General features: G+C 45.5%; 1 protein-coding gene across 1 annotated transcript; it reads left to right on the forward strand.

The window, feature by feature from the left end:
- The first annotated feature begins 12374 nt into the window (after nucleotides 1-12374).
- C30H12orf76 (chromosome 30 C12orf76 homolog) lies at nucleotides 12375-16399 on the forward strand. The gene is made up of 2 exons (XM_045791448.2): nucleotides 12375-12537; nucleotides 16172-16399. Exons 1-2 carry the CDS (start codon nucleotides 12405-12407, stop codon nucleotides 16255-16257), a joined length of 219 nt encoding a protein of 72 aa, XP_045647404.1. The 5' UTR covers nucleotides 12375-12404; the 3' UTR covers nucleotides 16258-16399.
- Nucleotides 16400-19857: the final 3458 nt, after the last annotated feature.

Below are 19857 nucleotides of genomic sequence, written 5' to 3' on the forward strand. Positions count from 1 at the left end.
GATATCTATTTCCACTAATGTTCAGCACCAGTTAATATCCAAATATTCGCTTGAGACATTGTTTCCTATTAAATGTGAACAAGGCTGAGTTATTTGTCAACCCATCTTTACTTCCGTGGTCATAGCACTCTTGACTGACTTAGTCAATTAGAACTTTCACACGCGGAATAAAAAAGCACGTGGCTCAGCATTTCATAGTTTTCCATTACGTGTGGTACACTGAACACACTTCAGTTCTTCTTGAATCTCCTTAAGGATTAATTTCCACAGTACCTTCCACTGACTCGTGTGTGGGGTACACCCCGGGGTGCGGCAGGATGCCTCTTTTCCTGACCCGCTGCTGGAGGTGAGGTCATCATCTTCTTCAATGAGGAACGGATTTTCTTTTCATATCCATCAGCCCAGATTCTGGGAAATGCACTCACAATGAGAGAGCTGTTGACACATCGCCAGCAGAAGACCACCGTGAAACTACGGTTCAAACGTTTGGTCTCCTGTGCACCCCCTGCTTCTCCCTCTCCCACTCCCCCTGCTTGTGTTCCCTCTCTCACTGTCTCTGTCAAATAAATGAATAAAATCTTAAAAAAAAAAAAGAACCTCCTGTTTCCTATTACAGTAGGATGCTCGAAAATGATTAAATACAGGTAAATCCTTAAGAAAATAATTGTGAAGTGCTCTGGAAGCGTTCAAGTAGCGGCTGCCTCCAGAGAGGCGGCTTCGAGGGCCGCAGAGCAGGGAGGGCGGAGGCTTACTTCTCGTCCTTTACGCGGGAGGATGTGGTACCGCTCTGCAGGAATATCTGTTCTCGTCTCCTGCGGTCCCCACGTCAGCCCTGTGGATTGTAACCCACATCATAGAGTTCACAGCATTGAGAGTTAGAGATTTTAAGTGGCTTGTCCAGAGTCACAACACTGATGTGTGATGCATCTGCGACAGGAATGTAGTTGGTTCCCTGAGGACAGAGGTCCCTGAACACCTGGGACCTGTAGGTCATGCCCTATACAGAAACCAAGGGCTCTTCTCACTCTTTCTCAAAATATCCTGCCCCAAGATTTCTGCAGGAGACAGTTGAAGCCTGAAAGAGTTGTCTGGGCCGGGAAAAGGGCTCAAACCCTGACCTAGCCTCTTGCCTCTAGGTTTTAATCCCTGACCCAAAATACAATGCAGATGCGCCCAAGTGAAGCCCCTCCGAAGGGCCGGGGGAAGCCCAACTGTGGCCATCCTCCCCCAGCATCTTCGCACTGTCGGCCTCCTCACGTGGGGCCTTCCCAGTGACCAGCTGACCACCCTCAGTGACCAGCGAGTGGTCTGCTCGGCTCACAGGTTGACTCAGAACCCAGGACATTCCTAAACAACTATCACACGCCAGCTCTGCCAAGAATTATCTTCCCTTCGAGTGACCAACCCTAGCTGAGCAGTTCCTGTGAATTAACTGGGAAAATGGCCACCTAGGCTGGTGCTCTGATAATTTAATGAATGGAGTCTGGGACCCTCAATGTCTGACTATTGATCTGAGCAACCATCCGAGAAGTCTGGACTAAGATTTGGCTGACAGCGGACAGGAGCTGCACTGGCTCTGAGTGGTGACCTTCTCTGCTCCTTCCCTCCCCTCCAAAATCCAGGCTCCATGGACTCCTCATCTGTCCCTAGGCCCTGCAGTGGCAGGGGACAGAGCCCATCTCGTCTTAAAGCAACCCCTCCACACCACTCCAGGATTCTGATCATCCTCCAGGCCCTCCTGTCACTACTGGGTATTTTTCGAAAGAAAACAAAAATACTAAATCAAAAAGATATACGCACCCCCTATGTTCATTGCAGAATTATTTACAATAGCCAAGATATTGAAGCAACTCAAGTGTCCATCAATAGGTGAATAGATGAAGATGGGTTACACACACACACACACACACACACACACACACACACACTGGAATATTACTCAGGCATAAAAAAATAATGAAATCTGCCATTTGCAACAACATGGATGGACCTAAAGGGTATTATGCTGATTGAAATAAGTCAGTCAGAGAAAGGCAAATGCCATGTGATTTCACTCATATGTGGAATATAAAAAAACAAAACAAAGAAAGAAACAAACCAGACTCAAATGCAGAGAACAAACTGGTGATTGCCAGAAGGGAGGTGGGTTGGGTATGGGTGAAATAGATGAAGGGGATTAAGAGGCACAAACTTCCAAATATAAAACAAATAAGTCATGGAGATGAAAAGTACAGCATAGGGAATACAGTCAATAATATTTTGGGATGCCTGGGTGGCTCAGTCAGTTAAGCATCTGCCTTTGGTTCAGGCCATGATCCCTGTGTCCTAGGATCAAGTCCCGCATCCGGCTCCTTGCTCAACAGGGAGCCTGCTTCTCCCTCTGCCTGCCACCCTCCCTGCTTCTGCTCTCTCTACCTCTCCTTCTTCAACAAATAAATAAAATCTTTAAGTAAGTAATAATAATATTTTAGTAACACTCTATGGTGACAGATGGTGACTGCACTCGTCATGGTGAACACAGTAACATATAGAATTATCAAATCAATATGTTGTGCACCTAAAACTAATATAACATCATGTGTATATCAATTATACCGGATGTATCTCAATTATACTTCATAATAAAAAAAGAAAAAATATAAGATGATGAATTATGGTCAGCTCAAAAACATTTGCTAAAAGCAAGATTTCAAATTAATCATTTTCTTGATACTGGAGTAGAAAGAATAAAAACTGGAAAAGACGGTGAGCTGGCGATCTCTCTCGCTAGTAAATTCCAACAGCTGCTCATTAGCTCATCTTTTATGTCTTTAACCCTAGCATCTGGATGTGTTTCTGAGGTCAGAGAAGCCAAACCAGGGCTCAAAGCCTGAGTCAGTCTGCCAAATTCCTGTCCCCTAGTGGAGAAAGATATACTCTGGGGCCTGAGCTCAAGGACTGAGTAAGGCAGAGAGAACAGGCAGGTCTCCATAACTGCACTTCCAATCCTGACCTGCCCTCCTGCTAGATGTCCAGGCCATTCGAACAGGCAGCGCCTCTTTCTCTTTGGACTGACTCTACCAAATTACTAGACTCCTAGAGGACTTGCATCAAGCCTCGCTCTGCAGACGTGAGACACATGGTGTTTTTAGTTTTTGTCATCACATAGAAACTAACACACATCAATACAAATTCACATCCTTACTATAACGAACTGCACAGTCTGGATGAAGGCTAAGCATACCGCTGGCCCAGCAGTGAGTTCCGGGTCTGGGAAGTACTCGCCATGCAGAAGCATCACCTCATTTAGCCTTTGCAACAACCCTACAAGGCAGAATATCTGTTATCACACCCATTTTACAGAAAAGGGACCTGAGGCCCACAGAGGTTAAGTCACATAGCTAGAAAGAAGCAGAGTGAGAACTTGACCCCAAGCATCTTGGCTCAAGCATCTATGCTTGTAACTACCTCCTTCTACTTTTGCCTGGAGCAGTTCAGGGTACAGAGAGAGGAAAATAAACAGACTTTCCAAAAGGAAAGTTAGAAGCATGTGGTAAGGAAAATGATGGGGTCGTGGCAGTTTTCCAGACCCTAGAATGTACAGAGAAAAAAAAACTGTGTCTTCAAGTCACATAATCCAAGCGTGATGCAATCGCTTGTGATTCTGTTGTATCGCAAATGTCTCATTTAACCCCTTCAGATCTAGAGTTAGGCGTGTCCTTCAGTCCCCAGTTCAGTGGAAGTGTCAATACCAGGGTCTTGAGGCAAAGACAAGTTACGTGCCACAGCCCCTAAGGAAATACTGAGCATCCAGCTAATGTAAATATCAGGGTAATTTTTTCAAGGATCCTTTGCCCCACCCTGCCCTCTCCCTGGGCAAGAGAGTGCCCTTTCCACACAAATTCCAAAGCCTAGAGAACGAGACAAATGAACTTGTGTTTGTTTCCTGTAGATTGGAAAAAAGTGTTTGGTGGCAGATTCCAAATGGTGTACTTGTTGTTGGAGTTAGTTCCTGGTCTTAACACCAACTCTGAAATGACATTATTGCAACAACAACAAAGAAGCAGCAGCTTCATTTGCACAAAAAACTCCCTGGCCAGGGACACAAGTCTCTGGAATACAGTTGTGACTTGGTGTCAAACAAAATATGTAACTTTGGAAGCGCTCAAAGTAGGTGTGCTCAGATGGGCAGAAGCTAAAAGCTGCCAGAGTTGACGGTTTTAAAATGTGCACAGAACTAAATTTCACCCTGTCTCAGGACCCAAGAGCATAAAATGATTCTGTTTGAGGGAAATAAAAAAGGCGACCTTCATCAACAAACGAAGGGACAAATGGTGCAGGAGAAGACCTTTGCTTCTCTGCTCAAAATGTAGCTGAAACTATACATTTTGCAGCTGTATTTTAAAATACATAACATTTTTGGAAGCCAGTCCCCTGTCATCAATCTGACAGTCCACTTCTGCCGGAGCTTTAATATTTTCAAAATGCAATCTTCAAAGCCCAAACAAGAAAGAGTCGAAAGGACATGAAGGCCATATGGGGACCCCTGTTTGAGGACAACGCGCACTGGCATGAACTGCCCCCGTCAGAGGGAGGAGGCGAGAGAGCAGATGGCTGTTAGCTGACCGGACAGGTGAACAACGTTTGCTCAGGTAACCGGAGTACTTCTTCTTCCACTCAGGTTTCTCTGGATCCCCCACGTGTCAGGATCCTTTTGGTGAAAATTACAGCCGCCCAACTCAACAAACAAGCTAAAGCAAAAAATGGAATTGATTGGCTTGCGTGACTGTGTGACTGCACGTGAGTTCTGCGTGACTGCAAAATGTAGCCCAGGAGTCCCGGGCTAGATGCCGTGCCACGAGACTTCCACCGTTTCCATCACCGTGGTCCTCTCAGATCTCTTTTCTTCCGTGTTGACTTCGTCATCCCAACAGAGGCCCCAAATGGCCTTCAACACCTCAGGAAAAAAAAAAAAAGCTTGGGTATAATTCCCATTGGTCTGGTTCCGAGTCACATGCTCCAGGTTCTGAACCAATCACTGTAGCCAGAGGGATGGCTGATGCTGATTGGTCATATCTGGGGCACGTGTTCACTGGTGGCGCTAGGAATGAGGTATATTACCTTATAAACCTGGAAGAATGGTGATTCCGCCCCCTCCCCCACCGCCCGCACAGGTCACCTGCTATAACTGGTAGGAGGGGGAATAGATCCTGGGCAGGCAAGAGCAGAATTCATTCTATCTTCACCATGGGATGTCCCGAGCCTTCTTGAATATCTCCAGTGATTCTTCTAGTGTTCACTTCTTGTTCAGAACTTCTCCCATATGTTTTCCTGTTACCCTTGGTGATTTCCTCAACACTCCCGAGGCCGGGGTTATAGCTTTAGGCTGAATCACTTCAAACATCTGACATGACCCCCCTTCCTTTATTGCCCAAGATGCCCCTATTATGCATTATTGTGCATAATCCCTGCTATGGTCTGAATGTTTGTGGCCCCTTAAATCCATATATTAAAATCCTAATCCCCGATGTGATGGCATTAGGGGGTGGGGCCTTGGAGGTGATTAGGTTATGAAGGTGGAACCCTCATAAATGGGATTATAAAAGAGATCCCACAGGGGCACCTGGGTGGCTCGGTCTGTTGGGCATCTGCCTTCAGCTCAGGTTATGATCCCAGAGTCCTAGGATTGAGCCCCACACTGGGCTCCCTGCTTGGCTGGGAGTCTGCTTCTCCCTCTCTCTCTGCCCTGCTCGTGCTCTCTCTCAGTCTCTCGCTCAAATAAATAAATAGAACCTTTTAAAAAATTAAATTAAATTAAATTTAAAAAAGAGAGATCCCACAGAGTTCCTTTGTCCCTTCCACCATGACAAAGCAAGAAGGCACCAGCTATGAACAAGGAGGGCAGCGCTCACCAGAAAATGACCATGATGCCCTAACAGCACTCCTTCTGGGCTTAAGGGGTAACTTGCTTCAAGTGAACACTCCTTACTTGCTGACCTAAGGCCCTTGACCTGTAACAGAACTAATTGCCTTGCTTTGAGATTTGCAGGCCGCTCACCTTAAGGAATGAAGAACCAGAACTTTCCCAGGCCACAGAAGTCAGCAAGTCTGTTTGAAGCCACCTCGGTTTTCTGATCAGCCTAGCAATTTTTTTTTTTTTGGACCAAAATGTTTTTCTTTCTTTTAGGTCACACAAATGACTTTGCTGACCTCCCTTTGCACGCCCTCCTTTGCAGAAAGAACAGAGGACTACTGCACATCACGGAACAAGAACCAGATCCCCTTGCACAACCCCGGAGCACTGAAGCAACATTTGTAGCTGGCATGGAGTCTGCACATGACGAAGAAATGTTGCAGGCCACTGTACCCCCTTTGCTGATGAATGACCCTAAACCCCTTTTAAAATGTCTGGGCCAGGCAGAAACCTCTGAGTTGGCTTTTGGACAGGAGCCCACCTTCTCCCAAGGTTGCGGTCTCTTGAATAAGCTCAAATTCCTTTCCAATCGAAGCTCATCTCTTCCGTGATGATCTTTCAGGTGACGTGCAGCCAAACTTGGGCTCACTAACAATGCTGACTTGATCTTGGACTTTCCAGCCTCTGGAACTGTGAGCAAGCATTTTTGTTATTTACAAACTATCTAGGCTATGGTATGGACTAAGGACTTGGGCAGGGAGTGGGTTTGGAATTAGAGCATATCACAGAAAACCAGAGAACCCCAAATGCCAGATAGCACTGACGGTCCATCTTATGAGCCTTCTGATGCCAGAAGGCTGGGGTCAACTTCCTCCCCACCCAGCCGTCCTCCCAGCTCTTGTATCGCGCTCCCATCTCAAGGCCTCCGCCATGTGCTTTTCAGGCACCAGGTGAAAATCAGAAATTCAGATGATTTTATTATTTGAGCAGTTTAGCTTCTTTTGTCTCCAATTCTCCATTCCAGGCTATGCTCTGGGCTTTGCCTTTCATAACCAAAAAGGCCACTAAAGTATTTTCCTAAATCACAGTCATAAAACACTTCTTTCCTAAGTTAAAACTGGTGCCTCCCATATCTTGGCTATTGTACCACAATGCTGCAGTCAACATAGGGGTGTATGTATCTTTCCGAATTAGATATACACACCCTTATGTTTATTGCAGCACTATTTACAGTAGCCAAGCTATGGAAGCAGTCCAAATGTCCATGCGTAGATGAATAAAGATGTGGTACGTATATACAACAGAAAATCACTCGGTCATAAAAAGGAATGAAATCTTGCCATTTGCAATGACATAGATGGAACTAGAGGGTATAATGCTAAGTGCAATAAGCCAGTCAGAGAAAGACAAGTACCATATGATTTCACTCATATGTGGAACTTAAGACACAAAACAAATGAACAAAGAAAAAAAAGAGACAAGCAAAAAAACCAACTCTTAAATATAGGGAAGAAACTGGTGGTTGCCAGAGGGGAGGGAGGGCAGGGAACTAGTGAAATAGGTAATGGGGAGTAAGCTTATCATGATGAGCACTGAGAAATGTACAGAACTGTTGAATCGTAGGGCATCTGGGTGGCTCAGTTGGTTAAGTGTCTGACTCTTGGTCTCAGGTCAGGTCTTGATCTTGGGGTCATGAGTTTGGGCCCCGCATTGGGCTCCATGCTGGGCATGAAGCCTACTTAAAAAAAAATAAATAACTGTTGAATTGTTATATTATACAATGAAACTAATATAACATTGTATGTTAATTATATTGGAATTAAAAATATATATTTTTAAAAAACTGGTGCCTTTCAGTGCAAACAATACCACAATGATATATGACTTTAAAACTACTAGGATGGGGGTGTCTGGGTGACTCAATCAGTTGGGTGTTGGACTCTTGATTTCAACTAGGGTCGTGATCTCAGCATTGTGGGATCAAGCCCCATGTTGGGTGTAGAGATTACTTAAATAAATAAGACTTAAAAAAAAGAAATATATATAATGGAATATTTTTCAGCCACACAAAGGAATGAAATTTTGAAGTATGTGATCATATGAATGGACCTTGAAAACATTATGCTTAGTAAAATGAGCCAGACACAGAAGAACAAATATTAGATGGTTCCATTTACATGAGGTACCCAGAATAGTTAAGTTCATAGGGACAGAAAGTGGAATAGAGTGACTGGGAGAGGGGAGAAGGGAGAGTTATTGTCTAATGGGTAGAGTGGTTTAGTGGAAGATGATGAATAAGTTTTGGATATAGATAACAGTAATGGTAATTATACAACATTATTAATGTATTTAATACCACTGACTTGTACATTTATGAATGGTAAAAATGATAAATATTATGTTACGTATATTTAACCACAATATTAATTAGTTGATTGATTAATTGGAAACTCCCAAAATTTTGTCATTGTTGCTTTTGTTGAGGCTTCTGCAGGGAAAAACTATAAATAGAAATGTATTACCTGAGGGGTGCCTGGGTGGCACAGCAGTTAAGCGTCTGCCTTCGGCTCAGGGCGTGATCCCGGCGTTATGGGATCGAGCCCCACATCAGGCTCCTCCGCTGTGAGCCTGCTTCTTCCTCTCCCACTCCCCCTGCTTGTGTTCCCTCTCTCGCTGGCTGTCTCTATCTCTGTCAAATAAATAAATAAAATCCTAAAAAAAAAAAACAACGGAATGTATTACCTGAAATGTAGGGACTTGGATATCACAGATAAATACTACAGTCTGTGATCATGCAAGTATTCATTACAAAAGCATTTACTGAGCACCTACTGTGTGCAAAGCATACACCATGTTAGGAACTTGGGGAAGAAGGGTACAAAAACAAATGAGTTTCAGATTGTGCTCTAAAGGTAGAGTTGTCAGATTTAGCAAATAAAAACACAGGATTGCCCAGTTACATTTGAATTTCAGGTGAGCAACAAATATGATATCCCATGCAATATTAGGAATGTCCTTTTACTAATTGTTATTCATTGTTTATGTGAAATTAAAATTAAATGAATGTCCTGCACCCCTGATGGAAGAAATTTATAGTCCAGTTAGAGAAATAAGACATTCACAAGTCACCAGAAAACAAAGTACAATAAGCCAAGCATCAATAGGTCCAGGGTGGGTCCCCTGGGTGGCTCGGTCAGTTAAGCATTTGCCTTCGGCTCAGGTCATGATCCCAGGGTGCTAGGATAGAGTCCTGCATTGAGCTCCTTGCTCCGTGGGGAGTCTGCTTCTTCCTCTTCCTCTGTCTGTTCCCTCTCTCTCTCTCTCTCAAATAAATAAATAAAATCTTTGAAAAAATAAAGTCAAGCGTTGTGAGAATTTGGAGGTAGAAATTATTATATTTAATTGTAAATGGCCTGCTATTTTAGTACTGTGCAAATATATGTGAAGTTACTAAGTGGACAAAACAGGCTATTTTCAGTACTTTTATGGTTTTTCTTCCTCCCCTAGGCCTTTTGCTTAGTCCACATTATTGCTCCACATCCACCTGGCAGACATTTGAGAAAACTTTCCTGTTCCCGGGACTGTTCCAGGCACCAGGGGCAGAGCGGCGAACCGGATAGACATTGTCCAGCCCTCATGGAGTTCACAGTTTGGAGGCAAGACAGGCAACAACGGGGAAACATCAAAGAACAGAATCACTTGAAATAGTAATGACAACTACAGGAGAAGGTGGGCTGAGTGTGGCGGCTGTGTCGGGGGTTCCGGAAAGGGCACTCTGAGGAACGGACACTCGAGCGGAGGCCTCAGTGGTGTATAGCTGCCTGCCATGCACGTGCCCCAGGGAAAAGCATTGCAGGCAAAGGGAACAGTAAAAATCCTGAAGCAGAAAAACAAAAATGAGGCCAAAGTGCCTGGGGCATAATTACACACGGTACATTCTCATTAAATAATAGCTTATTCTCCTTTTTTCCTAATCCTTTTATTGAAGGGTGTATGCGTTTAAACCGAAATGGTTAAATGATAGGCAGCCAAAGAAAGAAAATAAAGCTAGGCATTGCAATAATCCACAAACTATTAAGTAGACTATAATGATTTTTAGGGTCCATTTTAAGCCCACTTTTCTAGGATGTATTTTCCAGAATAATTCCAGAATAATCTCAATCACTCATAATGTATCATTCATTTACATGCATTATCTCATTCAACCATCTACCGCTGTAGAAGCAAATGCTCTTATTATCATCCCCATTTTATAGATGCAAACACTGAGACCCAGAAAGGTGATCTAATGGGCAGGAAGACTGAGATTGGAGGCCTTGTCACTATGCTGTACTACTTTTTTCTTTTTTTTTTTTTAAGATTTAATTTTTTTATTTGAGAAGAAAGAGAGAGAACACAAGTCAGGGAAAGGGAGAAGCAGGCTACCCTCCAAGCGGGAAGGCCAACACAGGGCTCAATCCCACAACCCTGGGTTCATGACCTGAGCTGAAGGCAGACACTCAACCAACTGAGCCACCCAGGAGCCCCAGCTTCTTTCTACTTTTAAAGACAGCAGGTACCCATGGATATTAGGATACGCTAATTGACCCACCATGAAAAATGAGTCGGGCCCCTGATCTTGGCTAAAGAGAAGCTTTCTCCTTCCTTCTTGCAGGCAGAGGTTTGTTGCACGCCCTACATTCCAGCATTTCCCAGGGCAGATATCTACAAAAGAACCCTGCCAGCCTAATGGCAATATTCTTTGTGGATGCCTAAACTCGGTATTATTATTGTTGATTATTATTATTGTTGCTGTTATTTCTTATGTCATCTATAACAATTCTGAATTATGTAACTCTGTGATTTTTGAATATCTGTCTTTCTAGCATGAAAGTTATACGAGAGCAGGGGAGTAAGAGGCATCTATTTTTTTTTTTTTTAAATAAATGAAGACAGTTCCCTTTGGGACATCCTGAGTTTGGATTGTTCCACTTAAAAATAAAACAATCAGATATTTTACCAGCAAAAATGCATTTATTTGGGATTAACAGAGATTACAATTCAGGATCTGCAAGCTATGGCAAAACCATAGCCAAGTTCAACAAACAAAGGAGAGGGACTTATTTTATGGCAAAGAAGGAGGAAGTTGGGAGAGGTTGTTTTGAAGGAAAGTCCATTGCAGAAAAGCAAGAATTGAGGGTGATGATGGTTTCTTATTGTCTGGGTTGCAGGGGTAGTCAATTTCTCGTAGGACATGCAATGTACATCTTTTCCTGCTGGGGCCTGTAATTGATGATTCTTTTCTGTTGAGGATTCTTCTGTGGGGTCTGTAATTGACAATCCTTCCTGTAACTGACACTGAGTGCTGTGATTGTCCCTTCCAGCTTCCCCTGAGTCCACTTTGACAAGGCTTCTCTTTATTTTCACAGGCTATAACCATAGAGAGTTGAAAGAATGCCTTTCCATCTCTTCGCATCACATACCCATTGTGAGGTAAACAGTGTTAACCCCACTATAAATTAAGCCTTAAAAATGAGGTGTAGCATTAAGCCAAACACTTAAGTAAGCTCTGTTTGCTCATTTATTAAGCAACCCTTCACTGCACATATTATGTTATTGTTCTAGGCTCTGGGACAGAGCAACGAGCAAGAACGAAATCGCTGCCTTGGGGCACCTTACGTTCTAGGGAGGATGGCAGGTACTCAGAAAATAACCAAGTGTACATTAAATGTATAAGGTAAACGGGGATGAGTTAAGAGGGAGAGGGGATGAAAGAGGGAACGAGAGTAGGGAAAGTATATGTATGTTGAGTGTGGGAGGGTTGCAATTTTAGAAAAGAAGGTCCAGGTAAGGGCTTCCTGAGAAAGTGGCATTTGTCAAATGGTAATACAGCGTCTCTTTCTTGGGCCTTTAGCGAAGATCTAATAAGAAAATACACGGATTCATAAAAAATAAAAAAAATTTTAAAAACCTTTGATAGACCCAAAACGGACCCAAAAGCCCTCTATGGAAAGAGGCTCGCCTGGTGCTCACAAAAGGGGAACACTGGGGCACCTCGGTGGCTCAGTCGTTAAGCGTCTGCCTTGGGCTCAGGGCGTGATCCCCGTGTTTCAGGATCCAGTCCCACATCGGGCTCCTCCGCTGGGAGCCTGCTTCTTCCTCTCCCACCTCCCCTGCTTGTATTCCCTCTCTCGCTGGCTGTCTCTCTCTCTGTCAAATTAATAAATAAAATCTTTTAAAAAGGGGGGGGGAACACTGGTCACGGGGGACTAGTGATCAAGATGGATGTTGCCCCAGACCAAACGGTGAACGGTGATCCCGCTGAAAATTTGCCCAGGCGGAAACGTTCGCAGAGGACTGTCAGTGCCGGAGTAACCTCACGCCACAGGGCCACACTTTGCCCGGGTTTACGGTTACCCTGGCAACGACGCCCAACGGATGGGCGGAGGCAGCGGCGGAAGGAGCCGCGCGGTAGGGGACGGAGGCGGGGCTTTCGGCGGAAGTGAGCTCTCCGCCTTGCGGCCCTGAGAAGATGCCGAGTGCTGTGCGCTGGTGGCTCTACTTCGGCCTGGGCAGCCTCCTGGCGGGGCAGGCGGAGGGCCCGAGCCCCGTGGAGCCGCCGGAGCGGAGCCGGCCGTATGCCGTGCTGCGTGGGCAGAACCTGGGTGAGCGGCCCCGGGCCGGCTGGCGGCGGACGGAGCGGATGTGGGAGGGCGGGGTGCGCAGGTGCGGCCGGCCTGAGCCCGCTTGGCTCCGCGCCAGGCCTTGCACAAGATAGGCTCCTCTTGGTGCTGGTTGCATGGATGAGCTGGGAGTCGGACCCCGTCTTCTCTGGCTGTGTGGGCCCAGGCTAGGCAACAAGGGTAGCTTAATGAGGAAGCTGAGGGTAGCAGCCCCGTTTTCCGGATGAGAATGAAACTCAGGTGAAGTTATTTGCGCGCGTTTACACAACTCGGTTAGCGGTGGAAGCCAGTTGTGGTACCCCCCCCGCACCCTGCATTTCGAAAGTTCTCGTTATTCCCTTTCACTCTTAGGAAAGACCCAAATTAGTATCAGTTTTCGCTAACCTAAAGAAATCCGAAGAGGATTTTTCCCTTTGACGAAGAAAGGCAAAAAGTGAAAAGAGCACTCAGCAGGTTTTTTGCAGTGCACGCCCCGAGCAGCGAGAGTGACACCACCAAACTCTGCCCCCGGAACTACACTCACTCAGCATTTTAGCATCATGCCGTTATAGCTTTGAAATGTGTCTGTGAGTATCTGTGCGTGTTCTTGATTTATTTTGTGTATCTCTTGGCTAAACGTGTCTTAAGGTATCAGAAAAGCCTAAGGTTGTTTTTGGAGTCCAGGAAATTCAGAATTTTTTTCCATCTAAATTAATGGTAACTTTTTTTTCCGCTTTATGCCACTTCTGCTTATTAAAGGTTTCGTAGGCACAGGACTTTCAGAGAACATAGGAAACCAGCACTGGAACTTAGGTTTTTGTGGAACTTGAAACATACCTTTTGGGAGGAGCTCTCAGAGACACATAACTACACACATAGGTACATACGGTGTACATGGCTTTCGAAGGGGCCCTGGAGCTTAAAGCTTGACAAGATTCACAGTAATTCTTCCTCTTCTGCCAAAGCCCTTTCTTTCCATTATACCTCAGTGATACATCTGTATCTCTCTGCCACATGGTATCATTTTTTGGATTATCTTGACCCTACGTGAATTCCTGTATTGAATTTAGGTATTGACCACTTCCTGTGTACCTAGCTCTCTGCTGAGTGGTTTCCATGTGTTCTGCTGCTTAGCCCTTTGGAGTAGAGTTTCTCCACCTGTGTACTATGACATGGTGGACCAGATGGTTCTTTGTGGGGAAGGTAGGGCACACAATGCTGAGCTCCGTAAGATAAAGGCATCCCTAGCGTTTGCCCCTAGGTTCCAGTAGCACACCTGACTCCCAGTCCGGATAATCAGAATATCTCCAGATATTACCAGCTGCCCACTGGGGGCAAAATCCCCCTGGTCGAGAACCACTGTTGTACAGTAATACTATTCAGAGAGTGGTCTGCAGACCAGTGGGGGTCTTCAGCTTATTTATCTGGAAAGAGAGGAGTACAGAAATTTAGTGTTTAGGAATTTAACAATCTGACACTGTTGCAACATATGAGCAAGTAGAGAACAGTCCCTACGACAGGCTTCGTAGGTAGAGGGAGCTGCTTAGTAGTCATGCACATAGTAATGGCCTGGGACTGGCTACAAGTTATAAAAACTAGTCCTTTACTGCAGATGGTTTGGGAAACACTACCCTAAACAATCCTGTGCAGTGGGTTTTTTGTCTCCATCTTTACAGAGGAGGAAACAGATTGTGTAACTTATTTGAGAACACATGGCCTGTCAGTATAGATGGGAGCCCAGATGGTCTGACCCCAAACCCTGAGTTCTTGGCCACTGTGCCATGTTGCCTGTTTTGGTCATCGTAATGGCTCTCATTTATCGTCTGCATGTTCTGTGTCCACACTCTGTTGAGTGCTTTTCATGGGCTACCACAGTTAGGTTTCAGGAAACCCTTGTGAGGTCGGGTTCACTGGCCACATTTTATAGATGTAGGAAACGGAGCTCAACAATGGGAAGTGACCAGTAAGGAAGGACCTAAATAGTCTTAGGTTCTGCCTGAGCCTGCCATTCAGGCAACTAATACCACGTGCAAAGTGTGGGAGGCAAAAAAGTGCGGGAGAGGTAAAAAGATGAAGAATGGGAGAATTGATCAAGCCCCAAAGGGATAGCTATCCAAATGGACGTTATATACCTAACAACCCATGATTTTAAACCTTTTCAAAGGCTTTTTGAGATTCCATTCTCCACTTCCAGCCCCCTGCATTCCTGCTTTGGGAGTTTGGTTGGGGCTGGGGGGGGGGGTTGTTTTTGAGAGTCCTTTCAGGATGTCAAATGCAGGAAGATGGTTTAAATGGAAGAAGGCAACTTGAGGTCCAGTTGCAGTGAGAACCTTAGAAATTTGTGGAATTCAAAACTTTGAAAATAAGGGCAGGTATTTAGGTTGCAAGGCTCGTTTTGAGATGGGACATTGAGCTTGTAGGAGTTGTAGGTGTTCTTATCACCTACGTTCTCTCTTCTCCTTCTTCACCAAGAAAAGTGTTTCTATATGGTCAGTGTTTGAATAACTGGGTTCCATGTGGGGGCGTTTTGTTGGGGTCACAAATACCCCCCGATTACTGACTTAAGTAAAACTGTGGTCAAATCTTGTTTTTTCAGTAGCCACCCTAGACAGCAGCCATGGTTAGGCTCCCACTGGAACCTGGGATGGGCCCACATACTTACAAACAAACGTACACTTTCTTGGTAAAGGTAGCATTTTGAACTCATGTAAGAGCTCCGAGGTAGTCACACACATGGGATTGCCCTTCCCTTCAGTGGGTTCCTGGTTACATTAAAACCCCGGTCCTTAGGTCTGGCCCTATACCGGGGCTCAACCCGAGTGACCAGTTAGAGGTCCCATTTCTCACCGGAGCACCCTGGGGATTTTAGACCCGAAATTTCCTCTCCAAAATGGAATAGGTTTGGAAAGTTAGTTCTTTGCTTCTTGGATCAGAAGGCCTTTGTCTCTTCTAGAGATTGAAATGCTTTACTCTCTTTTTCATCTCCAGTTTTTATGAATGGCTTTAAAAACATTGGGCTCCCTGCTCTCTTCTTGTCCCCTACAATTGGATAGTTCTCCATACAGCAACCAGAAGGATCTTTTTTCCCAAACGAATCAATCATGTCACTCTTTGCCTTTGGCCCTCTCTAAACATACTGTTTCGTGGGCTACGAGGCCCTTCAGGAACTGGCTGCAGCCTTCCTCCTTGGCTTCATTTCCTTCCTTGCTTCCTCCCCCCTCAACCATGCTTGCCTCTTTCTGTTCATTGGCTTTCTGGGCTTGCTTTTGCTGACCCTCATGGCCACAGTGCTCTCCCTGCAAATCTTCACAGGCCTGGCTTCCTCCTTTCATCGCGGTCCCAGCTTGCAGGTCACCTCCTCAGATACTTTCTCTACTGCCCTGCCTACTGTTACGCCCCCCCCTACCCACCCCCTACCCCATCACTGTCACGTTTCTTCAAGCCCCGCGAGATGCTCTTACGTTTTCTCCCCCACATACATGGAAACATCCCGAGAGAGAATCTGTTGGTGGCTGTTTCCCCACACACCTGGCGCAGTGCCTGGCGCTGAGTGGCATTTGGCAAATCATCATCAAAGAATGGATGAATGATAGAACGTGGAGCTGCTGTTAGGAGGTAACCTGTTTTCCTTTTGCAGTGTTGATGGGCACCATTTTCAGCATCCTGCTGGTGACCGTGATCCTTATGGCATTTTGTGTCTACAAGCCCATTCGGCGTCGGTGACAGCCAAGCAAACAAGTTCTTCCACAAGTATTGGGGAAAAGAATAAATTGCGTTGCACATGGGTCATTGGAGAAGTTGGAATCAGAACTTTGCCACTTGGAAATGACTTTCAGTCTGGACAGTTGGTAAATGTGAAATGATTTAGGAAAACCATCTGGCAGTTATTTTTTCCTAACACTGTAATGTAAATAACTGAGTCTGCTTCTTGCTGTTTCTTTGTATATCTGGCTGCACTTAACACTTGTTACAAGTAAGACCTGAAGCTCCAAGATTCAGTGTAAAGATGGGAAAACAGTTAACTATGTGAGTGGTGGGAAAACCACACTGGAAAGGACTAATCCTGAATGTTTGAAAAAATTCATAAGAGGAAGACTTAACCTGTAGACATTCCGTACTTGAGAACCACTTGGTCACAGGGGTGGGGGTTAAGAATCACATATGTTTGTAGTTAGATTTGAGTTGGCCTGGAATGCCCTGGTTGTGAAGCAGTGTCAGCTGTGGGGAGCTTAGGCCCTCACTCCTCGTGCCACATCTGGCTCTGCCGTCAAATGCCCCCCCCTCGCCGAAGTCAGAGTCACATCAGCTAGGCCTGTGACCATGAGCACCCCGGGGCTGGAAGGCTCTGAGTTGGACTGGAAATGTTACTGGTTGGCCCATCTGAGAAAGAGCTCCCTCCTGCTGAAACACATTGATCTTCTTGGGGCTGCGCTCAAGCCTTTCCCGCCTCTGGCCTAAAACTTGTGGCAGCTTTTCAGATTTGGAATCTAAAAGAAACTCAGCAGGAACTCTTTTTAGCTCTGGGTGGGGAGGTCCTCAACCCACAGAAGTGTGTGTTCATGGTAGGAGGCCGAGTGGCAGGTGGGTGTGTGTTTACACAGATTTCATCTCAACCTTGAAAATGCTGCTATTTTGCACTGTTGAACTGGATTTTTTTTTTCCTGTTGAAATGATATTTTCGTACTTACAAAGTGGTTATCAGTATTTATTTTAAAGGTGCTAGGTTTAATTTTGTTATTAAACTGAAATGCTTGTCTTGTATTCCATTCAGTCATTGCACTGTGTGTTTTTTTTTTTTTAACAACCCGCACTGAATGTGAAAGAACTAACGTGGAATACTGTAACTGTTGGACTTAAGGATTTTGTGTGTAACCCTAACAACGAGCCATTGAAATGTTCACCGTTCTGTGCTTTTGAGCAAAGTGTTGATTAAAGTAAAATCTTACATGCTGTTTGACTCCTAGTGATTATTTTCTAAGCGTCTAAAATGCAGGTGTGTGTTTGCGTCTCATCTACTCAGGGAAACGCTGTGAAGTTGCCTATTAAAATGTATATGTGAAGCAAGACAGTTGCCCCAAGGCAAGGTATTATTTCAGGAGACTGAGCCATAAGTAATCTCTCTGGCCGGGCCAGGGGTCTGAAGACCTGGATTTTTGTCCCCGCTTCTCCAGAGCCTCGGTTTTTCATCTGTAAAGTGGCGCTATACACCTTACCTTTCTTAATTACGATGAAGATCAAACACTGTGAAACCAGTACCTCCAGGGGTGGGGTCACCACCTTTGGCCTGTCCCATAAAAAACCAGGGTTATTGATGGACTGGAGGGAGGAGCAGGTGGGATTCTGAGAGGCTGGCACTGACAGCTAAGTCCCAGGAGGGCACATCCCCACCTCATCTGGAAGGCCATATTTTGATACACTGCCTAAAAATTTATTGGCGTTTTTAGGATTTTAGAGGGAAACAGTAAAAACTTGGTAGGCCCGAAAACCAACCTTGTAACCTGCTGTTTGCTCAGTAATCACTAGGCAGCTTACAGTAGAATGTTCCAGGTTTCTGAAACAACCGTGCAATAGTACCCCCATATACAAATCCAAAACCCAGCCTACGTCTTCATTCCAACACTACCATCTGCTCAGCGTGAGATTTCAAGCTAAAGTTGGACACAGAGCAATCTTTGTAGAAAGAGGCTTATTATAGAGATGAGTAAGGATACAAACCTCAGTTCTGGGGGAGAGAGGGATAGAACGCCACTGAAAACTTTCATGCACCAGAGACTGACCACTAGTACTTTTCAAGTGGCATTTCCTTTACCTGAGTCTCTGGGAATACGGCGTGGGGAGGCAGCCTAAGCCTCCTAAATCGAACTGTGCTCGGAATATCCACCACGTACCCAAATGAACATAGTCACTGCATTTGTACCGGTCATAAAAATGGCTGATCTCAGCATTAATCTTAACTTCCTTTAAAATTGAGATTAATAGATCTGTAAGTGCTGCCTGGGATTTGGGGCTCTGGAATTCTTATTATGTTTTTCGGCTGGACCTCAATCTGAAATCCACACATTTCCAGACGTGGGCCTAGTTTGGACTTTGAACCCCATCACTTCACTGCAAACAGGCGGCTGTCCTGCAGCTTGTCTTCCTCGAGGTCTTCGGCATTCATCAGGAAACCAGTGGTTACAGTAAGTCTGTCTGTCTCTTTCCTGTCATGACGTAGAGCCAACTTCGCTTCCTCGAGAGGCGGCCACGTCACGTTCCGTGTGGCGTGTCGAGCTTGCTCACGGAGCAGCGTGCCTAGAGTACTATTACTAGAGTACTATTACTAGAGTACTATTACGCTTAGTTCCTGGCACTGTCTTCCACGCAGAAGTGGCTCCGTTTCCTGCTGGTATTGAACCGCCTAAGCTTTCATGAACCTACAGGTGAAGAAACTATTAGTTTTTTAATTAAGTAATCCACAGCTATTGCATCTCTTGGCCTAAGGCGACTGAGTTTTCTTCATAGTGCCCCACTGGCTCAGAGTATTGTCTACTTTCCCTCAGAGCAAAGCAGCTCCTTCACATCTTCCTGGAAATACTGAGGCCTCATTTCTGGAGCCCAAATGTTTTTTTAATGGTCACTGCCTCCGTTTGTATTTTTTTGTGGGTTTTTTTTTAAGATTTTTTTGAGAGAGAAACAGCACTAACGGGGTAAGGGCAGAGGGAGAAGAAGCAGGCTCCCCGCTGAGCAGGGAGCCCAATGCAGGGACTCGATCCCCAGGACCCTGGGATCACGACCTGGACCGAAGGCAGACACTTAACTGAGCCACCAGGCGCACCCCCACCCCCCTTTTTTTAATACTGACATAATTGGGTGTAGGATAAATCTGGAAGCCCTGGTTATCACCTGAACTTCTAAGAACAGCCTCACAGAGCACTTCGGCCTCAGAGGGGAGAGCATCTCCCGTCCCATGACAGATGGGATGTTGGCATGGCTTCCGGGACTCCACAAGGGCCAGCCCCCCCCAGCGGGACGACGGCAGGGTCTCCCAGCAGCCCGTGTGAAACGAGTAGCGTGGGGCGTGCGGACCGTACGGCCCTGGTGGGAAGGCTGAGAGGAGCAGGTCACCTCTGCGATGGACGCCGAGTGTCTCGAGGCATTCTCACGTCCCAGTCACATACGTAACAGGAAGTGTGGGGACATTCAGCAACTAGAAAAACCACGTGAAAGGGGAAAAGGACTCAAAGGCTGGCCGGGATACTGTGCGAGCACCCTCTCGGGAAGCAATCTTTATTTGCATTTTAAGAGAGTGAACACATAGATGAAAAATGCTGCAGCAGGTGGACA

Source organism: Ursus americanus, chromosome 30 (genome assembly GCF_024610735.1).
Source record: "Ursus americanus isolate L20-20 chromosome 30, mUrsAme1.1.p, whole genome shotgun sequence".
In the NCBI taxonomy this organism is placed as follows: Eukaryota; Metazoa; Chordata; class Mammalia; order Carnivora; family Ursidae; genus Ursus; species Ursus americanus.